At 37.7% G+C, this 24,131-nt stretch overlaps 3 protein-coding genes across 3 annotated transcripts; 2 read left to right on the top strand and 1 right to left on the bottom strand.

The window, feature by feature from the left end:
- Positions 1–848: 848 nt before the first annotated feature.
- Positions 849–5,220, top strand: dbi (diazepam binding inhibitor (GABA receptor modulator, acyl-CoA binding protein)). The gene is made up of 4 exons (XM_053234431.1): positions 849–981; positions 3,528–3,645; positions 3,878–3,940; positions 4,887–5,220. The coding sequence occupies exons 1-4, from the start codon at positions 973–975 to the stop codon at positions 4,958–4,960; spliced, it is 264 nt and encodes an 87-aa protein (XP_053090406.1). The 5' UTR covers positions 849–972; the 3' UTR covers positions 4,961–5,220.
- Positions 5,221–5,366: 146 nt separating this feature from the next.
- tmem37 (transmembrane protein 37) lies at positions 5,367–9,105 on the top strand. Its single transcript, XM_026913041.3, has 2 exons — positions 5,367–6,625; positions 8,288–9,105. The coding sequence occupies exons 1-2, from the start codon at positions 6,605–6,607 to the stop codon at positions 8,873–8,875; spliced, it is 609 nt and encodes a 202-aa protein (XP_026768842.1). The 5' UTR covers positions 5,367–6,604; the 3' UTR covers positions 8,876–9,105.
- LOC113526206 (secretin receptor) lies at positions 9,101–22,582 on the bottom strand. Its single transcript, XM_026913040.3, has 13 exons — positions 22,161–22,582; positions 19,994–20,102; positions 18,634–18,729; positions 18,444–18,550; positions 16,517–16,626; positions 16,290–16,422; positions 15,971–16,124; positions 14,852–14,912; positions 13,209–13,278; positions 12,877–12,968; positions 12,585–12,723; positions 10,593–10,634; positions 9,101–10,235 (listed from the first exon to the last, which is right to left on the bottom strand). The coding sequence occupies exons 1-13, from the start codon at positions 22,218–22,220 to the stop codon at positions 10,086–10,088; spliced, it is 1,323 nt and encodes a 440-aa protein (XP_026768841.2). The 5' UTR covers positions 22,221–22,582; the 3' UTR covers positions 9,101–10,085.
- Positions 22,583–24,131: the final 1,549 nt, after the last annotated feature.

Genomic DNA, 24,131 nt, shown 5'->3' with positions numbered 1-24,131 from the left:
AATAATAATAATAATGATAATAAAAAAACTTTAGCAATGAAAGTCTTACAATCACTGGTGAAGATTTCTGTAAGGAGATATTTATTTAACATTTAGAGAAGGAGTCTTGGGTGTCAGCACTTTATAACAATCAATAAATTTTCCACCACAGGAAAGTCTTCAGGACAGAGGACTTTGTGCTTTCCAGTTTCTCTGTAACATGACAAGCTGTTACAGAGCTTTTTTTTTTTTTTATCTCATTATCTTCAAGAAAGAGAGAGAAAAGAGAGGTTGGTGACAGAATGATGTTTATAGCTGCTATAGTGTAAGTGATAATAGGAGATAACTTGTCTTGTGGATGTTCCGCAACATTGAAATAAAAGTATAAAGTATTATTCTTTAATAAATGACAAATTGTAATAATTTGCAAAACTTTGCTTCACATTAGCCCATCACCCCACATCACACCATCCAGTCATTGATATTCTCCTAAAACAGCAAGCTCTGTCTTGTCTTATTCCTTACTTCACACAGTGCAGCAGAACAGTTAACAATATTACTTCATATAATTTTGATAATTTTGATGTGCTTCAAGCCTACAGTCACACGGTGGTCACTTCACATGTATCTGTTGATATATCTGTGTTACAGTATGATTACACTGAACAATAATGTAACTCTTTTAAAGTTACTAAAGCCCTCACAGTTGAGTAGTTGGGCAGTTTCAGTGCCCTTACTGCCCTGTGCCCTAGTTGGGAGACTTCCAAAGTGTGGTGAAGTAACGCCACTCATTTCTACAGCCATGTCATTGTTCAGGTTCACCAACGCGATTGGTTTATTTTGATCATACATGCTGAAACAGCCAATAGCATGAAAGGGGCGGGGCATACGGGACCCTGTGAAGCATGCGTATGAGACTGTTCAAGGCAGGACTGCAGAGTTGAGTGTGACCGGTGCTGGGGGCAGCTGGCTAACAGATAAGCTACAGAAATCATGACTGAGGTTAGTGTTGTGAGTGACAGGTATGATTATGTTTATTTTTTCTTTTTCTTCTGTCGAATACGTCCTGAGATGACGTCTTTTTGCCTCGACAGTCCCTGAAAGACAGCTAGCCAGCTGCAAGCAGAAACCTCTGGCTACAGTTAACGGTTTACTATAAGATTGTATCATATTCTGTAGATATAAACACACCCAGGATTAGCCACATAGCTATCTAATGATTCAATAAGCAGTGTAAGAAGTCTAGGTGTGAATATAAAAATTATATTTAAGACATTGCTAAAGTAGCTAGCATGCTAGCTCACTAACAGCATTGCCCTGTGCCATGCTAATTCACATTATATTAATAAACAGCATTTATGCACCAGCCTGCATCTCAGTATGACTTCCTGCAAAGATTACTGAGAGATCTGAGCAAGTGAAAAATGATAAAAAGATAAGAAAAGAATCTAATTATCATCCTATCTTCTTTAAAAGAAAATAGCGAACTGGGGCGTGGCTTCTTGCCTCCATGAAGTGCAGATCATGTTGATTTCTTGAAATAGAAACATTAAATAAACATTAAGTAAACATATCCTGCTTTTGATTTTTAAAATCTGATGTAATCTGGGCATTGATCTGGACAGGTAGGCCTGAGCACCTGGTGGATAAGAGGAGTGATGGGGTGATTTGATTGTAGAGTCCAATGTTCAGTGTGGTGTAGATTGATAAGGAAGTAGCTTGCTGAAGGATAATGGCCTGTCCTGACTGTCCAGGTTAATGCATCTGCATCAAGACCTACTGGACCGCACACAATTTGCATATATTATTTCCTCCTCCACAGCATGGAACAGCTCGAGGACTTATAGTTATTTGAATTTAAGCATGCTTAGTACTATTCAACAATTTCCAGAAAAATGCAGGATTAACCCACTTCCATTTATGATTAGCTCTGTTCAGTACTGAGATGGAGAAAGAGTGAAATTGTGCAAAAATAAATCTCACCACAGTTTCAGAAATATTATCTTGGTACCCATGCTTGTGAAAGAAAGTGTGTGTGTGAATTTGCGCAATTAAACCGTGATCTTGCACACAGTCATGCACACAGCGTCCTTCTTATTAAGTTAATACTTTGTCATTCTTTGTGCAAATTCAGCTCTTTATGGGATTTTTTTTAAGTTATTGGTAGCATACTTAATGACTAGACATGCTTCTACCTGCTTCTACCACCTACTTCAGGCAACTTGTTCTTTAGCCAGGCAGCTGCAGATGACACACTTTCAATCTTATCTGTTACTCTTTCGTGGACTGTGAAGGGCTGGAGGTGCTATTATGAAATAAATCGATTATATGCATAATTAATTAATGAATTAAAACATGAAATAGTTATTTAATTTGATAAATAAGTAATTGAACTGATAATCAGATTATTAGATGCTAATAATTAAATTGAATATTGGTCTGTTTAAGCATTGAATTATTTCTATATGTAATAATTTTTCATCATGGGGCACTTGTTCTTCATGAAATCTGTCAGTATAATAAACTGCGCAGAATTTAACGTGGGACAGTTACATTCGTCATGACTAACTGATATCAGGCTACTCCAGAATAATGGATCAGGGCTCTAGTAGTGTGCAGTGTTAAAGTCTGACTTAAACCTCGTTTATTCTAACATTGCAGCAGGCTTAGTGGAGATGACCAGAGTTTTTTTTTTTTTTTTTCTCCCTTTTTCTTTTTAATGTTCATTTACATTACAGTGCTAACTACTTTTTTAAATTGCATTGCATATTCGACTTTAAATCGTAATGTGGAGAGCAGTCAGGCTAGCATTCTGCTTTAATCAAAATTATTTCATGGCTTGAGTAGGGAAATAAATAATATAGAAATAATTAACTACAGTAAATGTTGAAATAAACAATAAAAAAAAAATAAATACATTTATTCATTTAATGACTTTATTTAATGTCCCTGTTTCTATAGTGAACTTTCTGTAGTATAACAGTAGACACGAAAACCCAGTATACTTTGTTTAGAGTGCTGTTTCAGTACAGTACAAAGTACAGTAACGCCTACAAAGCAGTCAATGAATGAATGAATGGCATTAATGTCAATGGATGACAAATTCATGTCATTAATGGCCATCTGGCATGTCATGTGGCCATTAATGACATATGAATTTGTCATCCATTGACATTAATGCCATTCATTCATTCATCCATCGACTGCTTTGTTCCAGTCAGGGTCGCGGTGGATCAAGAGCCTTTTCTAGGAATACACCCTGGAAGGGATACCAGTCCATCACAGTCTTCAGTTATCATGATCCAAAATTTGGGAAAATATATTTCAGCCATATCACCCCTTGTTTCATATTAAACTTTTTAAGTGCTCTCTGTCAGGTCTGGAACACACTGTAACACAATTATTCACTGTACTCTAGGCAGCATTGAGATGATGACAATATTACCTTTTATTACATTTAATAAATGTAATATTTACAAATAGCGTCATGAATATTAGCCCATACGTACCCTGCCTAATAGAGGTTTAACCTTTTCCCTTTCACACAGGAAGCATTTCAGAAGGCAGCGGAGGAGGTGAAGCAGCTGAAGGCAAAACCATCCGATGCCGAGATGCTGGAGATCTACAGTCTGTTCAAACAGGCCACAGTAGGAGACGTCAACACCGGTGAGCCTACACACGGCTTTTACATCTATTTTCAATAGATAGTGCAGAAGCATATAATGTATCTATATTAAGATATTAGAAGTTTCAGATATTTATCAAGACAGTTTTTATTCCTTGTAACATATTGCTGGTTGTTATATGAATTGATATGAAGATGAATATATGTAAATGTTAAAGTTCATCGTGGCTGTACACAATCTCAGTGATGTAAGTTAAGCTTTCCTTTTTCCAGCTCGGCCCGGCATGTTAGACTTCACTGGTAAAGCCAAGTGGGATGCCTGGGACGCAAAGAAAGGTTAGTTCCTTTTGCCTGCCACTATATAGTAATAAAGACACAAAGCCTTTACCAAGAACATGTAACTGAATTTCATATTTATACATTCATCATAATCATAAACATATGCATTATAATGTGTAATGTAGAAACTGGTCCTAGGGCGCCGTTCTTATTTTTTTTAAAGCTAAAAATCAAATCATTATATATTCGTCATGCCCTGTGTCCACAGGAAGTCAGTGAGAAGTGTTGAAAAAGAGAAACCTCGCCTGGCACTATGTCAAAACAGAGAGCAGTTCTGTCATGGTGTGCAAGTTAGAAGGGACTGAGAAAAGTCTCAGTGGCAGGTAGTTTTTACTCTAATGCTGACAAGAGCAGACAGTCAGATATAAAGCATTTGGTACGGAAGAGAGAGAATACATTTCAAATAATGTTGAGTACAACTCCATTAGAAGTGATCTGAGGACAAATCAGTTACCTGAGATTTACAGATTAAGTCCAGTTCAGACCAGTGACGCCGCTCTAGGACAGTATTCATTTATCGTGCATCGCTGTGCACTGTGAAGCTTTCATTTCTGTTTTCATTTATTGGTTTAGTAAATAACACGGAACATATCTACCATCAGATTATTATAAACATGGACTGACACAGTTTAGATTAATATGATTTTGTTAATAAGATTTTCATTTCTAAACTCTCTGGCAGTTAGAATATTCACAAACTTTGAAAGTTTAACAGATGCTGGAACACTGATACAGAGCTACAGGCTGAAATATTGAGCTGACATTCATTAAAGCTATTACTGTGCATTCACCATTTCAGATCATTACTTCTCTATATTAGATTTCTCAAACACAACCATGTGCACCACCGGCAGAAATGAGTTTTAATTGCATTACACCACACTAAATGGGTATTCTTTTGCATCGGTTTTAATGTTTCCTCTCTCGCTATGATTTTCTGTAGGTATGAGTAAGGAGGATGCAATGAAGGCTTATATCAGCAAGGTGGAAGAGCTGAAAGGAAAATATGGAATCTAAAGTGTAACTGTGTGACACACTAGTGTCACCTTCTGGCAAGTCTGTCAATACCTTCGGTCCTGTGTAATGCCTTATACCTCCTGGTGTGTGTCCATGTTTGTGCGATACATCTCATTCACATGAAGACTGTTGGAACGACTCATATGGCACAAAGCCCTTTTGAGCCTACAGACACCATTCACCAGCAGCTGTATAGTGAAACCCTCTGCAGACTTTTTTTACGTGTCAGTACTTCCATAAAGCCTGTTCACTTTTCAGAACCTTTGTGTCTGTAGTTTTTAATTTATATTTTTGTTGAGCTGTTTATGGCAGATTGCGTATCAGCATCAGTGATCTGCATAAGATAATACACATGCTGTTTTTCAGACCACTAATTCTTACAGATGTATTGGAAATAAATGGCCATAATAGAGGTAAACAGAGATAAAATAATTAAATATGGAGTGTGTGTACAGTGATGTACTGATCCAATTTTTATATGTATTAGGGCTGTGTAAAACACTGGATTGGCACTGGATTTGATATATTTTCAGAATCTCTTGTGTGTTTTATACTGCCAGTATGTGTGATAGTGACACAGACTTTATACATGAGGAGATGATATCATATAAAACATGATGCCACCAAAAGTCTGTTTTTGTGTATAATTTGGCAACAGATGCTGGAAGAGAGCACAATTAAGTACAAGCTGCGACTCGTAGTTCTGATCTCTGTTGTGTCTGAAAAAGTGTTTGATTCCTATTGTTTACAGACATTTGATAGAAAGTTCAGTAGAGGTTTTTTTTTTTTTTCTCTCTCATTTTTATTCTCAGCAGTTACCTTTAGCCCGAGCATGCCGAAATGTCACACATTAATACTTCACTCCAGCTAAACTGACCTGGTTGAATATTGACCAGCAAGCAAATGGTATGTAATGCATACCTGTCCTGTCCACATACAGTCTGAACAGATCCTGTATTCTGTCCTTAATTATGTACCTAATAGCTTACATTTCAGATCTCATGTGCTAGGAACTGGTACTGGGCTTTACTCTGTGTGACACTTTCACAGGTTGGGCCAGAAATGATGAGACATGAGGCAGGCTTGGGACAACTCAAACAAGCTCTTTATTTTTCTTTACTACTACTACTACTACTACTACTACCACACACACACACACACACACACACAGGTGTAGATCCTTATTTTTCCTGGCTCCGCCCTCCAACCCACGCTAGACCACGCCCCCGCCTCCACACTGCATTATTCTGTTTATTTTCAAAAAAAAAAAAAAAAAAAAAAAACAACCACAATGTCAGTACTGCATAAGTGTCTTTCAGTTGTAACTAGACAGTAGGAGTGTCTGCTTAAGTTACATAACCACCAATATGTTACTGACAAGTTGCATTTAAGGCAAAGGGTTTTCACTTGGCAGTGATTATTGTCTCTTTGTCCTGCTGCTGAAAGCGACGTGAGCAGCAATTTAACACACAATGCCTTATAGCTGTCTGTGAGTGGAGGATTAACGGTGAACTGCTGCTTCTTGTCCATGTCGGTTAATGTTAGACAGAAATCACACTTCGCCTGTTGCACTTTCGACTGGTATCACAAGTGGTGTGTGTGACACCTTCAGTCAGGGCTGTGCAAAGTCTGGAGCTGATCAGAATGACGGCAATAAGAATTATGGTAAGGTTTCATTTCACTTTTTCTACATTTGGGAATTGTTAGTTTGGGCAAGGCAGTGAAGACTGTGAATAACATTAGCCTACTTTAAATTCTTAGGAAGATGACTTTTTAGTGACTGATCGTGCAGTTGCTGCTATTTACTACAATCGACTGACATGAACACTGAGTGATTCTGGAAACGAATCAGCAGTTATATATGAAAAAGAGTAATACAGTATAGTCTGTTGTGATCTGATTAATATGACTCCGATCTGATTGGATGCTCAGTAAGCACGCGAGCTCTCATCAGGACCCTTCTCTTAACCAGAAGCACCACAGGGTTATAGCAGCTCCTGCCTCTGAGTCTGTCTCTTCTGTTAAAAATCCATCCTAATAACGTACAGGCCGTCCTTAGGCCCCAAGGCAAAGACCAGTGCTGCTTCTCAATTCCCCTACTTATACTATGCACTAAAAGTATGTACGTTTTTTGTGAAGAAAAATGTACATACTTTTGAGTGAGTAGCAAAAGAGTATGCAAATACTGGGACATACTTACTAACTAACTAACAAACACGTCATGTACCGGAAGTGAACCTTGTTGCCTAGTTACGCACACTGTCACCGTAAACAAACTCTTCATTTACATTTCTGCTTTTCTACATTTATTATTCCTTATATAATTTATACTAAGTCATTTAATTTACCATTCCCTTGATTTATTTTCCACATTTCATTTACACCTCTCTTAAAAAAAAAAAAAAAAAAAAAAAAAACCGTCACAAACTCCTCCTCCCTCGCGCAAGGAGTTGTGGGCAATTAGCCGAGAAGTATCCACACTTCCAAAATCTACTGGAAATAGTGGACCATCCGGGTACCTTTGGGATACTTATTTCAACATACTACGATTTGGGACACACTAATTCTAATCTCGGATACTATTTAGGACGGATAGTAGGCGAATTGAGACGCAGCACATTTTGAACGCACGTGAACGAACATGCAGCTGAAGTTTTACTGTCGCACAAACATGACGCTTACGTAGACGTAACCTGTTTTATTCTAGGTGTATCCTATAAGAGCCTATTTCTATATCAGTATTTATTGTTTACAGTTTACTGTGTAAAAAACCAACGTTTTGGAAGGATTGGCATGCACAGGTTTGTCAGCTGCCTGGAAACCCAAAACCCAATCCACCCTCCTTTACCATGCAGTAGATTACTCTCTGCACTTCATCCTTTTGACCACCAGGTGTCACTAGCGTTCACTGCGCTGAAACGCTACTATTATTTTTTTAAATGCGGCTAGGTGTGTAGTATATGTAGTGACCACTTTATTAGTTACATCTACCTGTATACATTTTATCCATTTATCAGGTGCACTTACCATGTAGATGCACAATCACTGCCGGTAGCCCATATGTGGTTAAGCACAGTATATCAGCCCCGATTCTCCATCCATCAGTTGAAAAGGACCACAGCAGGATCACCAGTGACCAGATATTTTTTGGGTGGTACAATGACATTGACATGGAAGTGGCATGTGGTCCGTTGCCACTGATGATGCATTTTTTTTGCCTACAGTTCTGACAGGATGGCATCTAAGGCATCTTTTGGTACTGTTTAATGAAAACCTGTGTCTCCTTTTTTTTGTGTGTCTTTCCCTACATCACTACATCACTCACAGGCTGTGACTCCTGCTGCCCAGAAGTCTCATCCTTTTTTCCTTGAAGTGGTGTGTCGCACTCTTATCATCCTGTGTGTGGCTCTCTCCATTGTCCAGTCCTCCATCGCAGTGTGTGATGGACACTGGCTGCTGACCAAACGGCGCATGTTTGGCCTCTGGTTCTTCTGTGAGGTGGACACAGAGAACTCTGGTGCACCCCGTAACTGCAGCAGGCACATTGGAGAGGAAGTGGGCCAGCTCCTGGAGTACGGGCTCGGGTTGTGTCGCTGTGTTGTCTCTCTGGCTGTGGTGAGCGCCATCTTTGGCCTGGAGCTGCTGGTAATATCACAGGTGAGCGAGGGACTGGCATCTAGGCAGCGATGGCATCTAGGGTCATGGCTTGTGCTGCTGGCTGCAGGATTGGCTGCCGCAGGGGTCATGACCTTTGTGTTCCTATTATGGGATTATGCTACACCTCTGAGGTTCACGCTCAGCTTCTGGTCCCAGTTCACTGCAACCTTCCTCTTCTTCCTCAATGGCATGGCAGCACGGCACATCCAGAATATGGCATATTTTCTGTCCTCCAGTGGTGATGTGGGGAAACCGTAGGCATTGGCCATTCTCGACATACCACTGCTGAGTGATGTACAACGTTCACAGAACAAAAACTATCAGTTTATATTATAAAGCTTGATTTATTGAAGTTAATGAGTTAAATAGTTTATCTGAAAGAACTGTGCAATTAAGCAGAATTTGAGTTATACCTACAAACTAAATAGTTTATTCAGTTCATCTAAATCTTTATGAAAACTTATCAATAAACACTTTTCACAATTTCACATCATGTATATATTTCACACAATTCACAAAGTTAGACTTTAATCATGTTTATAATCGATTGTGCTAAGCAGCACAAAAAACTACACCATTACCCTATATAGCAAGTAACAACAAATAACACGAAGCAACATTATTATCAATATCTCCTTCGATGCTTTATAATCTGTTTTTTTTTCTTTTTCACACGTATGTACATCATAGCATGTACATATAGACACAACAGGCTAAATGGTATTAAAACTGGACAACAGGGGCTTGTTTTTTTTCCCGCGAGAAGTGCTTTGAGAAAATTCTCTTTTGTAAATGAGCCCTTGGCTAGGAATATGTAATTAAAACTATAGTAAACAATGACAGTGGAACATGATCCAATATGATCCATGATAATTTAAACAATATGTTGTGTGGAGTGTTCAGGTTAGTGAAGACAGTTTTTTTTTTTTTTTTTTTTTTTTTTAAACCTTTTGATGCAGTTTGCCAAAACATTGTTAATTTATAACATGACATAATATAAACGTAATGTAAGAAAAATGAATAATCTACCATTTGTTTAGTCTATGCTGTTTGTAGCTTTAAAGCCATTTTATGGTATCATATAAATATAGCATAAAATTTTTTTCCTTATATTGCAGTGTTTTAAGTAGACTGGTGAAATTTCTTGTATTACTCAGTCAACTATGATTCTATTAACAGCAGATTAATGGGACTGAGACCTGGCAACTGAAACACTCTGTGTGTGTGTGATTGTGTGTGTGATTGTGTGTGTGTGCATGCATGAGAGAACACATTCTCCGTTCAGCCATAGTGCATCTTGCAGTCAGACTACACTGAGACTGTTAATGTAGGTCACTATTAATGTTTATAGTTTGAGTTACTGGGTCATGTTTGTAATTAGTAAGAGCTTATGGATTTTTGCTTTACAGTAGATTGTGTGTATAATATTTTATTGAGCTTGACTGTTTTATGGTCTGCTGTGTGTTTGTTAGGATATGTTATTAACTCTGGCTAAGAGTGAGATCTGTGTGAGCGGTAGGCCACTTTGGCTAAGGGAACCATGGTGCAATCTGGCGTCGCCATGGACACTCTGCTTTAGACGCCACCTTCGCCAGCGCCGCGTAATCTCATGCTGAACCTGCCAAAGGTCAGGGGTTAGAATGTACTGTGAAGGTTTAAATAAGAAAAATGAATCAAAGATGAAAAGGAGCAAAAGCAGCAAAAAGGGAATATTCCTAATCCACTTTATTAGACATCTGACAAATATGTATGGAATGGTGTTATGTAATATGTAGATACTACTTTTAGTGCTATTTATTGTATAATGAATGTTTTAGTGCTTTAGTGTTTATACATATATATTTCTACACAAACATCAGCTTCTTTAATTTATCCAGTTAATTCGTTTTGCTAGGAAACTTGCACTACTGCTCTTATTTCAACCTCCAGATAAATATCTGTAATGAGTGAGTGAGCATGAGACAGAGACACTTACCTCTCCATTCAGGAAGCAGTACAGAAGTGCTACTGTAAAGCCCTGCACAACAGAAGAGACACACACAGTCACATCTCTCAGTGCCTGGGCAACAGTCTGGATTTTAGACTAGTGTTCGGTTAGTGCCTGGTGTGATGACAAATGGACAAAACATCTATAGATCTGTTATGGTATGAATAAAACACAATGGGGCATGCTTATATAGGAAAATAAACAATGACGGGGTAATGTGATGCCCAATCAGATTTGAGAATTTTAAAAGCACTGTGGTATAAACATAATTGAACTGCATGTCGTAAATTTATATTGGGTGCATGTGTTAACAAGACAGCGTTGTTCTGGAAAATTAGATACGAGAATTCAACAAGATGGCTCTGACAATAGTGTCAACTTCAAGGCAAATCACAGGTTTATATTAATGTGATCATTCTAATACGTTATCATTTAGTAACAGATCATTCACAGGGACTTGTATGGTAGGTGCTCCATATAATCTAAGATTAATGATAAGATTAAATGGATTAAAAAAACTGCTGTCATAAAGCAAAGAAAAACGTGTAGTCATTGATGTGATGAAGGTTTCTGTAACATGATGTTTATTAATTTATGGAACATTTGTGGAAGGAGTCTCGGTTGTCAGTGCTTTGTAACAGTCAGCTGCAAAGCACTTTTCTGCCATTGGGAAGTGTTCAGGTTAGAGGATGTTGAACTGTCTTGTTTCTTGGTAACATGATAAGCCCTGTTTTATCTTATTTAAGAGATAAAAAGAGAAGGTGGCGAGGGAATAGCTGTTTACATCTGCTATGTCATACACTCACCGAATAATTTATTAGGAACACGTGTACACCTACTCATTCAATCTATCTAATCAGCCGATTGTGTGGCAGTAATGTGTTGCATAAAATCATTCAGATACGGGCCAACAGCTTCAGATAATGTTCACATCAACCATCAGAGAAAAGCATCTCAGAATTCACTGCATGTCAAACCTTGAGGCGGATGGGAAACAACAGCAGAAGACCACATCAAGTTCCACTTCTGTCAGCCAAGAACAGAAAACTGTGGCTGCAGTGGGCACAGACTCACCAAAACTGGACAGAGGAAGACTGAAAAAACATAGCCTGGTCTAATGAATCTCGATTTCTGCTGAAGAACACAGACGGTAGGTTCAGATTTTGGTGCCAACAGCATGAATCCATGGACCCAGCCTGCTTGTGTCAACAGTTCAGGCTGGTGGAGGTAGTGTAATGGTATGGGAATGTTTTCTTGGCACATTTCTTGAAGGCCACAGCCTATTTGAGTATTGTTGCTGACCATATGCATCCCTTCATGGCCACAATTTTAATGCACCACGTCACAAAGCAAAAGTCATCTCAAACTGGTTTCATGAACATGAATTCGATGTTCTTCAGTGGCCTTCCCAGTCACCAGATCTGAATCCAATAGAACACCTTTGGGATGTGGTAGAACAGGAGATTCACAGCATGAAAGAGCACCTGAAAAATCTGCAGGAATTGCGTGATGCAATCATGTCAACTTAGACCAGAATCTCAAAGGAATGTTTCCACCATCTTGGGGAATCCAAGCTATGAAGAACTGAGGCTGTTTTGAGAGCAAAGGGAGGTCCTACCCTCCCTAGTATAGTGCTCCTAACAAAGTGCTCCATGAGTGCAAGTGATAACAGGAACTTGTTTTGTGGTTCATCTGCTATTTACAATGATATACAGTAAATCCTACAAATATTCAATCACTTATTCTTGAGATATCGTGCTAAAGAGAATCTCGCTTGGACGCATGGACAACCTGAAACCAAAATTGCTGTGGTATAGGAGGAATAAAACACTTTGGGACATGCTGTTTTTAGAAAATAACTTCTGAATAGTGACATCGCTTCATGTCAGGCCGCATTACAGCACCCCATTGTTGATTATTTTCCTATAACAGCACACCCAGTCATGTTTTATACCTTATATATGAACTGTAAGCCATCACCTGTGTGGAGGCCAGGGCAAGCTCGATGGTGTTCCAGATCTGGAAGGTGAGAACGTTGACTCCATCAGGGAAAAAAGTGAAGAGGGCATACTGCACACCAAACAGTGATACTAGCAGCAGTGTGGACTTGGCCAGCTTCCTTCATACAATACAGCAGAAGAACAGCATCACAAAAGTAGGTTAAACTAAAATACAGAATTGTTCCATCTGTTCTGTGTCTCTTCCCTCTTTCCTGTTTGCCTGGAACATTTTTATGTGGTGCTCAGTGTTGGCTGTTGTGAGGTTAACTTACTTGTGCTGTTTAAACTCATTTCCAATCATGTCTGGAGCTCTCATCTTGCTTACTATTGTTTGTATGATTCTCAGGAAAAACAGGAGGTTCACCTGTTATGATGAATGAAAACAAACACATTGGTAATTCAGGAAAGAAATAAAGATGCTGTTTATAGATAGTAATATAATAATATTAATATGCCATCAATATCAGGATTATTTAGATCTGATGTGTAATTATGGTGATACTAGATAAAATGTGACAGGTGAGTGATGCAAGTCCTTTCTGAATGTGAAGATGACAGATAAGAGTCTTCTGACTGTGGGAAAGTGTGTCTGTATTTTGCTTACTGTAATGAACAGGATTACAGGAACTCTCAGAATCCACCAGATCCAACCTCTGCTTCTTGTCTCCCAACACCTGCACACACAGCCAAACATACACACGGCACAAAATATCACCAAGATGACTTCATTTAGTTTTATAAAACATTTACTTTTTTTTTTTGAGGAATTTGTGATTAGAGGAAGTGCAAGTGAAGAGTATTTGAATTTACAGCACATGCATCTGCTTCTAATTTATATCATCCATTAGTTCTGTTTGCAAAAAGTGCAATACAGAACAATTTGTCACCTCTTTAAACAATGTAGTAATAATGTAATGTATAATTCATGGTGTGTATTGTGGAGTGCATTAAAATAATAGTTTGCCCAAAAATAAAATGTTCTAATTTACAATTCTTCATTTGTACAATTTTCTGACTTAAAATGTACACTTATGTATGTTTGGTGTCTGAGGTTTACCTCCTTAGCTTTGTACTGGAGGTACGAATCTAATATTCCTAACAAATAAGGTAATCTTATATCTACCAGTTTAGCATCATGAAAAGTACTTGTCACCCTCTCAACACAACTCAAGATTCTCTGTCTTAGTAACACATTTTTTACAGTTTTATAAGGTAGCAGAAAAAGCCCAATCATATAAAAATGAGATTAAATATAATAATTAAGTATTCAATCTAAACTAGAACACATCATACAACTGCACCCAATCCCTTGTTTTTTAAAAAAAAAAAATTTCACCTTCAGCCTTTGAGCCACATGTTATTTTGGCCATTTTAAAAAAAATTTTTTTTTTTTTTAGAAAAGTCATATAGTGCCTAAAACCACAAGTCTGTTTGAGATACCATATAACTCTTCATAGTTTAATTCAAACGTATGATGATTTAAACATGCAGTTTCACAATGCTAAACTGGTAGCTATAAGCTAGCCTCATAGCTCCAGTTCAAAGAAGCAAACTTCAGTCATCAGATATGATTTTGTTGAACAACTAAGTATGGGTTAAGGGGAAAATAGTGTAAACTATACAGATTTTGCATACAGGTTGTATACAGGTTTCTCGAGAACATGACAAGCTGCATTTTTTTTATTAACTTCAAAAGAGAAGAAATGATGGCAGGAAATAACTTATCTTGTGTACGTTCCACAACATTAAACATAACTATTCATTTTTAAAATGTATGACATGCCATTCTTTAATAAATAGAAAAATGTTAGGATTGCGAAAATGCTGTGGTATAAGAGAATTAAAACACTTTGCAATATGCTGTTATTAGGAAATAATCAACTTCCTGATGGTGACCTCACTTTGCTTCATGGTAGGCCGCATCACATCACCCTGTCGTTGATTATTTTCCACAGTAAACAGACTGCAGATATATTTTATTTGAACAGAAAACTAATAGGCTAAATCTGGCAATCAGTGAAATTTAAGGATTATACAAACCTGGTCTGTATGATGGTGAACATGACACTGTAGGTGTACATGTACAAGTATTGCATATGCCAATCTTAGGTATTAGTCAAATGATTGCAGTGCATCTACTTGGAAAATTAAAGTTCTTCCACTGGAGGTTTCTATCAATGTTCAGAAACTGATTTTTGAAGAGCAAGACATTATATTATATTGATATTTTGGTCTGTGTGAACACACCCCTCGTCCTCCCGCAGATATTTGGCGACACTCCACACGATGATGATGAACATGGGAGTGCCTGAGTGAAAAGGAACAGAGCCAGTGCTTAACACAGCAGTACAAGCTTGAACTTTCACCATTCCACAATTCACCAGTGTAATAAAATATCACAGTGAAATGAATATGAGAAAGACATTACTTTTTTTTTTTTTTGCCAGGAAATGTTTACATAGCTAGGCATACATAACTGTATGTGTTTGAGAGATATTAATGTGTGTTAGTGTGTTTGAGAAAAATGTGTAAAAAGAGATTCTGGAGGCCACTGTGGAATTATTGGCAGCCTTCTTGAAAATGAGCAAAAATGAAAATAACACATGCAACGAATATTACTTTGAGCATAACCCTCTCGGGGATCTTAGATATTTACAAAACCTAAAATATTTTCCTAGGCAGTGAATTTTTTTCTTCAAACTGCTTGATTCAATGTTACTTGCACCCCTACAATTAATATTTGGTGAAGACTTCCACTGAAAGAATAACAGCATTAACAATGTTGGAGACACTGCCCTTTTCAATTCAAGGTCAACAATCATCTGTCTCTTTTCTGTTAAATGTTGTCTAGTTTACCAGATGTTGATTAATGCCAGTGGGATTTTACATACGTGAAACCTCATATTTGGCCAACAATTTTTTCTGGAGTCAGAAAGCAATTGGTGGTGCAGCGGGAAGCATTACTATCTCAACACTCCAGGGTCTGTGGTTCGTTCCTGTGCTTAGGTTACTGTCTAGGCAGAGTTTTGCATATTCTCCCTGTGTCCATTAATTTCCTCCCACCCCCAAAACATGTTGCTAGGTGGATTAACTACTCTAAATTACCCCTAGATGTGAATGTGTGTATGCCTGGTAACGTCCCATCCCGTGTGTATTCCTGCTTTGTGCCTGGTGTTCTCAGGCTAGGCTCTGGATCGAGTGTGACCCTGACCAGCATAAAGTGTTTACTGAAGATGAATGAATGAATTTTTGTCCATTCTCTTGAGGAGTGTAGATAATTCTAGTGTTGACTGTATATTTTGTGTGTGTATGTAAGAAAGAGAGAGAGAGAGAGAGAGAGAGAGAGAGAGAGAGAGAGAGACGTACCCCAGCCAAAGCTGATGTACCAGTGCAGGCGTTTTCTTGGGGAACGTAGGGACAGGTGGATGAGGCTGTGCAGGTAATGACCCTCCACCAGCAGCCAGCTATAGTTGGCCAGTATACCATAGTTAGAGAAGATCAGTGCGACCTTACAGCCAAGCTGCAAGAAAATACAAAGCCATATTTTACACACTCAGAGAATAACACATTTATCTATGTAAACCAGTGACATAAATTTTTTCATCTGTAACTATTCATGTATTGTTAGTGTGCATATTTGCCAGATAAGAGTGCTGTGTGTGTGTGTGAGTGTGTGTGTGTGTACCGGGTGAGATTCACAGTGGTAATAATCCTGTGAATTGTGTAATGCTGCATCCCTGATGAAAATGAAAACAGCCCGCAAAATGAAGGACAGAAAGAGCTGCATGTGGATGAAATTCCGAGTGCAGTGGAGCTTTCTGAGAAAAGACAACATGCCATAATGTATTTATATTAAAGACAGATTTATTGGGTTTATATAAAAGAAACATACACACACTTACAAGGCTGTACCTGAACACACACAGCAGCATGAAAGCAATGGTGAGGGAGATAACTGAGATGCTGTACCCCAATGAGTACATGATCTTTACCCACATGAAGTACTCATGTGATGCCAACATCTGCAGAGACACACAATCACACACACATACATGGGACTAAGCATTTCAAAAATTACAGGATTTTATACAGATCTACCTATTCATGGATTAATTCAGAACAGTATTTTTTAATGTAGTTTCATCATTTAGACTCCATGCAACAGATACAAACAACGACTAAGCAAAGCTTAGGATTGTCTCTGTTGCTGACTAAAGGAATACGTCACCATTTTTCAACCTGATGTCTGTCTACTACATCTGCAGAAAGGATGACTAGTATGCATGTTTTTCTGTTCTTTTTCTTTATTTGTTTAGCAATTTTAACTCTTTGGGATAGCTAGGGGCCCTTGGATGGAAGACCAAAAACACCTTACATTATTAAGGAGACAGCAATTATGAAAAATATTAAGAACTTTCACCATGTAATACCTAGTACACAAGCACCAGAAGTTTAAAATTTATCCTAAATTTTAACCAGTTGACCAGTGAAGGTAGGCGGGAATTGGTGTAGCTGTTTAGGCAAGATTATTATGTTTATGATGTATAAATATTTTAACTGATATAGTTTAACTGAAATTCACATGAGAGAGCATTTCTCAGAACTTGAACCTCAGCACATGATAAGACGGCCAGAAATAGACAGGTGGTTGATTAAATGTGGGAAACATCCACCACAGTTAAAAACCTTTTTGATCACTTCACTACATGTAACTTCACAGATGTAATGTACTTCATTTCAAAGCCTTTGAAAGCTTATTGGAACCATGAGACCAACTAGTGTTTTGGAATAATAAATCTCTTAAACTACCTGGACGTGTCTGCAAAAATAACACGGACACCACAATTAGAGTAAAGTGCTCCCTACGTTTACTTGTTCCTGACAAGCTCCAGGCAAGCCAGGGCTCCATGACTAAGGCAAGTAAACAAAGAATTGCAGTTGTCTAGACTTGATGACGAATACATGGATAATTCTCTCTATATGATGAAAGGATAAGGCAACGTAGCAATATTCACAGCAAGGAACTGAAAACCTATTTTCTCAAAACTCAGTTTTAATAGAAGTCTAAGCGCATATTTGAATTTGATCAATAAGTATAATTTGACTGACGAGACATGTGAGAGAATGTCTTACCGAAATTTTTTATTTAGTCTTACTAAAAACCTTATGCAGTTTTATCCATGTAGCTTTCTAACATTGAAACAATACAGCAAAATGTAATTTCAGTTATTTAAGTTTTCTTTAAAGTTTTGTGTTATTTGAGCACCATTAGATCCACACAACTACACTGACACACAGCTATAAATCTGTCCCATCTCTGAAAGGATGATTCATACAGATTTATAGAGTATTTTACATATACTTTTGACAAAAGAATTAATGAAAGTATCACAGAAATACTTGTTTTGCTTAATTTGTGGATTGATGTTCTTCAAGGTTCTCCAGTTTTCTTTCACTTCCTAAAAATGCCAGTAGATGAAATGACTATTCTAAATTGGCCCTAGGTATTTGAATGTGTGTGTGTGAATGGTGCCATGAGATGGACTGGCATCCCATCCAGAGTTTTTTCTCCAACTCACACCCATTGTTCCTGGGATAGGCTCTGGATACACCAAGATATATGAATGAATGATGCTTATTGATGGAACTCAACAGATGCCATTATATGTAACTTTCAGGTAAACAGATTTTGTGTTCTCAGTACAGATAAATGTGTTGAAATTCTTGCCTGTAGTAATCACACACAGTACACCACACATACAATAGATAGAGATTAGGTTGAAAAATGCTGGAGTATTGCTTTAAACTACTATTATGTGTGAGGTTGTGTTAATCGTACCATGTCTGAGGAAGGGTGCACTATGCCATTCATGGATCCGCAGGCCAGTATGTATGGTGGGAACGGATCGGACCACCCATTCTCTGTACAATTTCTCCTTACACTTCCTGTTCATATGGATAAATACATACAATATCTATAATAACATAGCTGTGCTGAATGACTGGCTCAAAACCACTACCAAACCAACCTTTGGCCCTGAGGAATGTGGGGCACTGTTGAGAGATCACCTCTCCAACCTCTGCACGAGGCCAACAGTTCACATCATCCCATAATGCACTGCAGCCTGCAGGGGTTATAGAAGGGGACATGATGCCGGCATTACCATTATTTCAGTAATTATGTATACAGAGTGTTTCCCATTTGTCAGATGAATTTTGCTTCTTTTTGACATCTAAGTTCATAGGTTAATGATGAGAAATAAACATAATGTTGTTGTTCATAATGATGAGAAATAAACAAAAATGTTTTTTTTTCCATAATGTTTACAGGAAATATAATATCTCCACATCAGCCAAAAATATCTTACAACTGAGTCTCCAAAACTCCTCTGCAACTCTTCAGTTCACTTTAATATTTAGCCCTAAACATGCACATCATGTACAATAATGTGATAATAGATAATGTAATCTAAATGGTCTCCTCATTCGTGGTAGCTGTAATTGAGTAAGCCAGTCAGGAGATACAATCAATCAGAAGAAATCAGGAACTACACACACATACACACGCACACATTCACATAGTATCAATCATGAGAGAGGAGCCATTCACATGCTGATGAATGTTTTCCTTTTAAGACGGCAGACATTAAGGATTCAGCCTTTCTCTCTACTGCTGTAATGTCTTGGTCTGATAGGCGACTTGTTATTATAAGTGTGTTTCACACAGGTTGAAACAAATATGGATTTCTCTGTCTTAGATGATATATGTGATGATTGAGTATACCAGAGAGAGGGTCCTGTATTGCATTTTAGTGTTATTTTAATATCAGTGTACTGACAGATTGGTATATATGGTGTGTGTGCAAGCCTGTTGTTACTGACAGTCCTAGTAAGCACTCATACAGGTCTAAAAATCAGTCCATGTTGAGCTTCACATTATACAGACCACATATTTAAAAATATCCACTTGGACAAATTAGGTAACAGTGGGGGGAAAAAAAACGCAAAGTAAATATCCTTGGCTAAGGAAGTAAGTGACTCAGTGACGTTGTTGAGGATGTGTATGGGTTGAGGTGGACGAGGCTACATGTTTAATGTGATAACAAGCAAAGCTGCATCATGGTGGTTATTCATCATATTCACCACCATATCAGTTTACATATTCCAAAAATAAACCCAAAATGGCATGTTTGTCCACTAATATACCCATACCCAGAAGCACATGGGTATGAAAATGTATTAAATGCCCAGATGTGGACTGTAATATGTATAACCCCATGTAGTTGGACCGTCCTCTAAACCAAACATTTTGGTTCCTTTTAGGAGTGATTGAATAGTGATAAAAGGAGGGGATATGCACATGTGTGTGTATGAGTGTATATGAATCACCTGTGGAGTTAGTGTGTGTAATGTTGTCTTGATGGATGATGTTGTTGCAGTTCTCCTCCTCCTGAAGCCACAGGTATTCTGGATCACAATCTAAAGGGATGGATTTTACCTGCACACACAAAAGCATTCATTTGTGTTAGACTACTATAAACTCAGTCACCATGGATTTTAAAATAAACTAATTCCAGACCATAAGGTTCCAGCCCTTAAAATATTATGTATTATGTATTATGTCTTCTTACATGCCAAATATTTTAGATGCCACCGTGGTACATATACAACAGGGCTAGTCTTAATTGCAGACCTTGATTTTGCAAAATGAAGTACAAATTAAGCACAAATTAAGCATACCAACCACTATGTGGGGGGAAAAAATCATAAGCAAACTGTCAGACAAAAACAGCAGGCATAATGTATATGTTAAATATAAGAATGAACTAAGCTATCTCATTCAGAAAGAAAATGTAGTGTTGAAGTTAAACACAGAACAATACTATTATAAGTAAAAAATAAAAAAAAAACAATTATTTAAATAGTTCAAAAGGAAATTCATTACAAAAGTACATACTTCATAATAATAATAATAATAATAATAATAATAAAAATAAAAACATAGATGTTTAAGGCTAGTTAGGCTTTATAGATGTTCCTTCATTATCACAAGTAATGGCTGTGTATGTTAGGATATTAAAAAAAAAAACAGGGGCGGACGTAGCACTAGGCAAAGGTAACAATTGTAATAGTTGTAAATAGTTTGTTCAAGTTCAAGTTGATGGAGGAAAGGTGCATTAAAGAAAGAGGGAGACAGAAAAAAAGGTGTTGTATTTGTATGTATTGTAGTTTATGGTAGCCAGATTGTGTTCTTCATGCAACATGTTGTTAAACATTCTCATTCACTCCTTTTTCAAAATTGGACACAACCAGGGGACACTGCTGTGCAGCAGCAAGCATCACAACAGAGAAAGGACGCTCAAGGATAATTGAGGTAAATATGTGCAGTTGAATAGGGCCCCTTTCCTATATTTTGCCTACAGGGCCCCCAAATCATTAAATCATTAAATCCACCCCTGGGTATAAAATGATATTCCATATTGCGATACACAGTAAATGTTGACTTGCCTCTAAGGTCGTTTACCAAGTATCTCACTGTTTGTTTCAGACTTGTTTTTGATGGTGTATTTGGATTTCTTTCATTTTCACTGTTGTAATTGTTTCCTTAACTCTTGTGTTCTGTTCAGGTCAAAAATGACCTGTTTTAATTTTTGCTTAAAGTGGAACCATACTGAACATGTAAACTAGCCAGGGAGTCTGGTCAAGCTGCGAATAAGACTTCAAATGTAAACATGCTGTTCTGAGGTATTAGACACTTGAAGCACATTGAGATGAATGAATTAAAGCATGTAAACAAGAAAGCAAACTCTTGAGCTTGCTAATAAATGTTGCTAATAAAGATTACTAACAAATGTTGCTAATAAAATGTTGCTAATAAAGATTACTAATAAATGTTGCTAATAAATGTTACTTATAAATGTTGCTAATAAAAGCTGCTAATAAAGGTTACTAATAAATGTTGCTAATAAAAGCTGCTAATAAATATTACTTATAAATGTTGCTAATAAAAGCTGCTAATAAAGGTTACTTATAAAGGTTACCAATAAAGGTTACTTATAAATGTTGCTAACAAAGGTTACTAATAAATGTTGCTAATAAAAGCTGCTAATAAATATTACTTATAAATGTTGCTAATAAAAGCTGCTAATAAAGGTTACTTATAAAGGTTACCAATAAAGGTTACTTATAAATGTTGCTAATAAAAGCTGCTAATAAAGGTTACTTATAAAGGTTACCAATAAAGGTTACTTATAAATGTTGCTAATAAAGGTTACTAATAAATGTTGCTAATAAAAGCTGCTAATAAATATTACTTATAAATGTTGCTAATAAAAGCTGCTAATAAAGGTTACTTATAAATGTTGCTAATAAAGGTTACTAATAAATTTAGCTAATAAAAACGGCTGACTACTCAGTTATTGTAATATTTGGTAGCATTAAATGAATAGTGATTTTTTTTTTTTTTGTAATTACTTTTTTGTAAGTACAAAAGATTAAAAAAAAACATTTTTATAAACTCACTGTTGGTCAATAAGCGCTGTAATAAACAACTCACGCGTGTACAGAAGGTGAGCAGAGCCGCTACTGCAGCTTTGTGGAACTGTGAAAGCTTCATTGTGCTGGAGTTGAAGCGGCGCTCTCTCCTCTACCTGCTGCACAGATGCTAACCTTCCCTTCTGTTAACAGCACGCATCTCTTCTCAAAAACCCATGTGGACATTTCTAGGTTTGTAACTCGCATGGCTGTGCGTGATGAACATCAGTCCGAGTCCGACAAATCACAGCTTTACACTTAAACTATTTACTGGACTGTGGTAAAGTTGCCAATCCAGCTATCCCTTTAAAGCGTTAAAGCGTGCATGCGACATGAAACGTGATCACATCCTTTACTCCGAGATTCGATCACATCCTGTACACGCATAGGACGTCGACCCCAAGTCCTGTGTTATTTAACTGATTGGAGGATCGTGTTACATAGACGGCGTCATGTGCAAATCATGTAGTGCGAGTCGCTTCCCATTTCTTGGTACCTTTCTGAGCCCTCCCTCGTCCCCCCTCCCTTAAACGAAAAAAAAAAAAAACTAGTTGGTCACAGTGATTCATATTAGTTTCCGACTTCCCCAAACATCCTTCATCGTTTATGTAACCTTGTAAGACCAGAAAAGCAATCATCCTAAATAAATCTATTATTGCTACCCTTGTGTGCTGTTCTGCAAGGCGGCACAAAAGTAATGATATTCACTATGAATTAAATCAACCTCTCTGAGTCTCTAAGTGGCTGGTTGCTGCTCTTCTCTTATTTTGGGAAAATTGGGATTTCTTTGTAATGTATGTGAGAGAGTGTTTAACCCTCAGACGTTTGAATCAGGACATTTTGTGTGTTACACCCTGGATGGTGTTCCAACCCATTGCAAGGCACAATCACACACACACACACACACACACTACAGAAAATTTGGAGATGCCAATCAGCCTACATTGCATGTCTTTGGACTGAGGAGAAATACCCAGAGTACCCGGAAGAAACCCCCGAAGCACAGGTGGGATTCGAACCTCCAACCCTGGAGGTGTGAGGCAACAGTGCAGGGTTCAGGGTTGCATTGGATCCAGAGCCTGTGCAGAACACTGAGCCCATGACGGGAGAATTCACCTTGATGAGATGCTGGTCCATTAGACGGCATCATTCACATACACATTCACACCTAGGGGAAATTTCACCATAGTCAATTTGCTTACCTGCATGGTTTTGGACACCAGGAGAAAACCAGAGATCCCAGAGGAAACCCACACAGACACAGCAAACATGTGAAACTCCACACTCAGGATTGAATCAGGGACCCTGGAGCTGTGAGGCAGCAACACTACCAGCTGTGCCACCATGCCACCCACAACCATAGCAGAAATAGTCAAATAGTGTACATAATTAATAGTTAAAAATAAGCTCAGGTTACTGTTTGTGTTGAATTTTGGATGTCTTCATAGGTTTCCTCTGAGTTATCTGGTTTCCTCCCACATCCCAAAAGACATGCTGGTATGGATTAGTTACTCTGACTTGCCCATATATGTGAATGTGTGCATGCATAGTGTTTTGGGATGGACTGGCATCCCATCCAGGGTTTATTACCACCTCGCACCCAGGGTTCCCAGGATAGAATTTGGATCCACTGCAAATCAGACCAGAGGCATTTACTTTTACCAATCAGAAAAAAAAAGAAAAAAAAGTTTGTAATCATGACCAGACTGCATTCTGTTCACTCTAATTTATTTCCCAGCCACATGTATCTAGCTAGCTAGTTCAATGTGTGAAGCACAACCACTGAAAGAGGTAGTGCATACACCTTCTCAGGGGGCAGTAGCAGCAGTCAAGCAGGAAAATACAGTTCACGCTCACTTTATGATTATAATCAAAGGCAAAAACTGTACAGTGCATCTACAAGTCTTATGTTGGGTGCCATATACTTGGTGATAACTGTTGCTGTATGACGTGTTGGTAGAAAAACAAATTAAACATTTTGATTGATTTATCA

This window comes from Pangasianodon hypophthalmus, chromosome 5, assembly GCF_027358585.1.
Source record: "Pangasianodon hypophthalmus isolate fPanHyp1 chromosome 5, fPanHyp1.pri, whole genome shotgun sequence".
Classification (NCBI taxonomy): domain Eukaryota; kingdom Metazoa; phylum Chordata; class Actinopteri; order Siluriformes; family Pangasiidae; genus Pangasianodon; species Pangasianodon hypophthalmus.
Note: the sequence above shows the minus strand (reverse complement) of the source record. Positions and strands in the feature narration are given on the sequence as shown.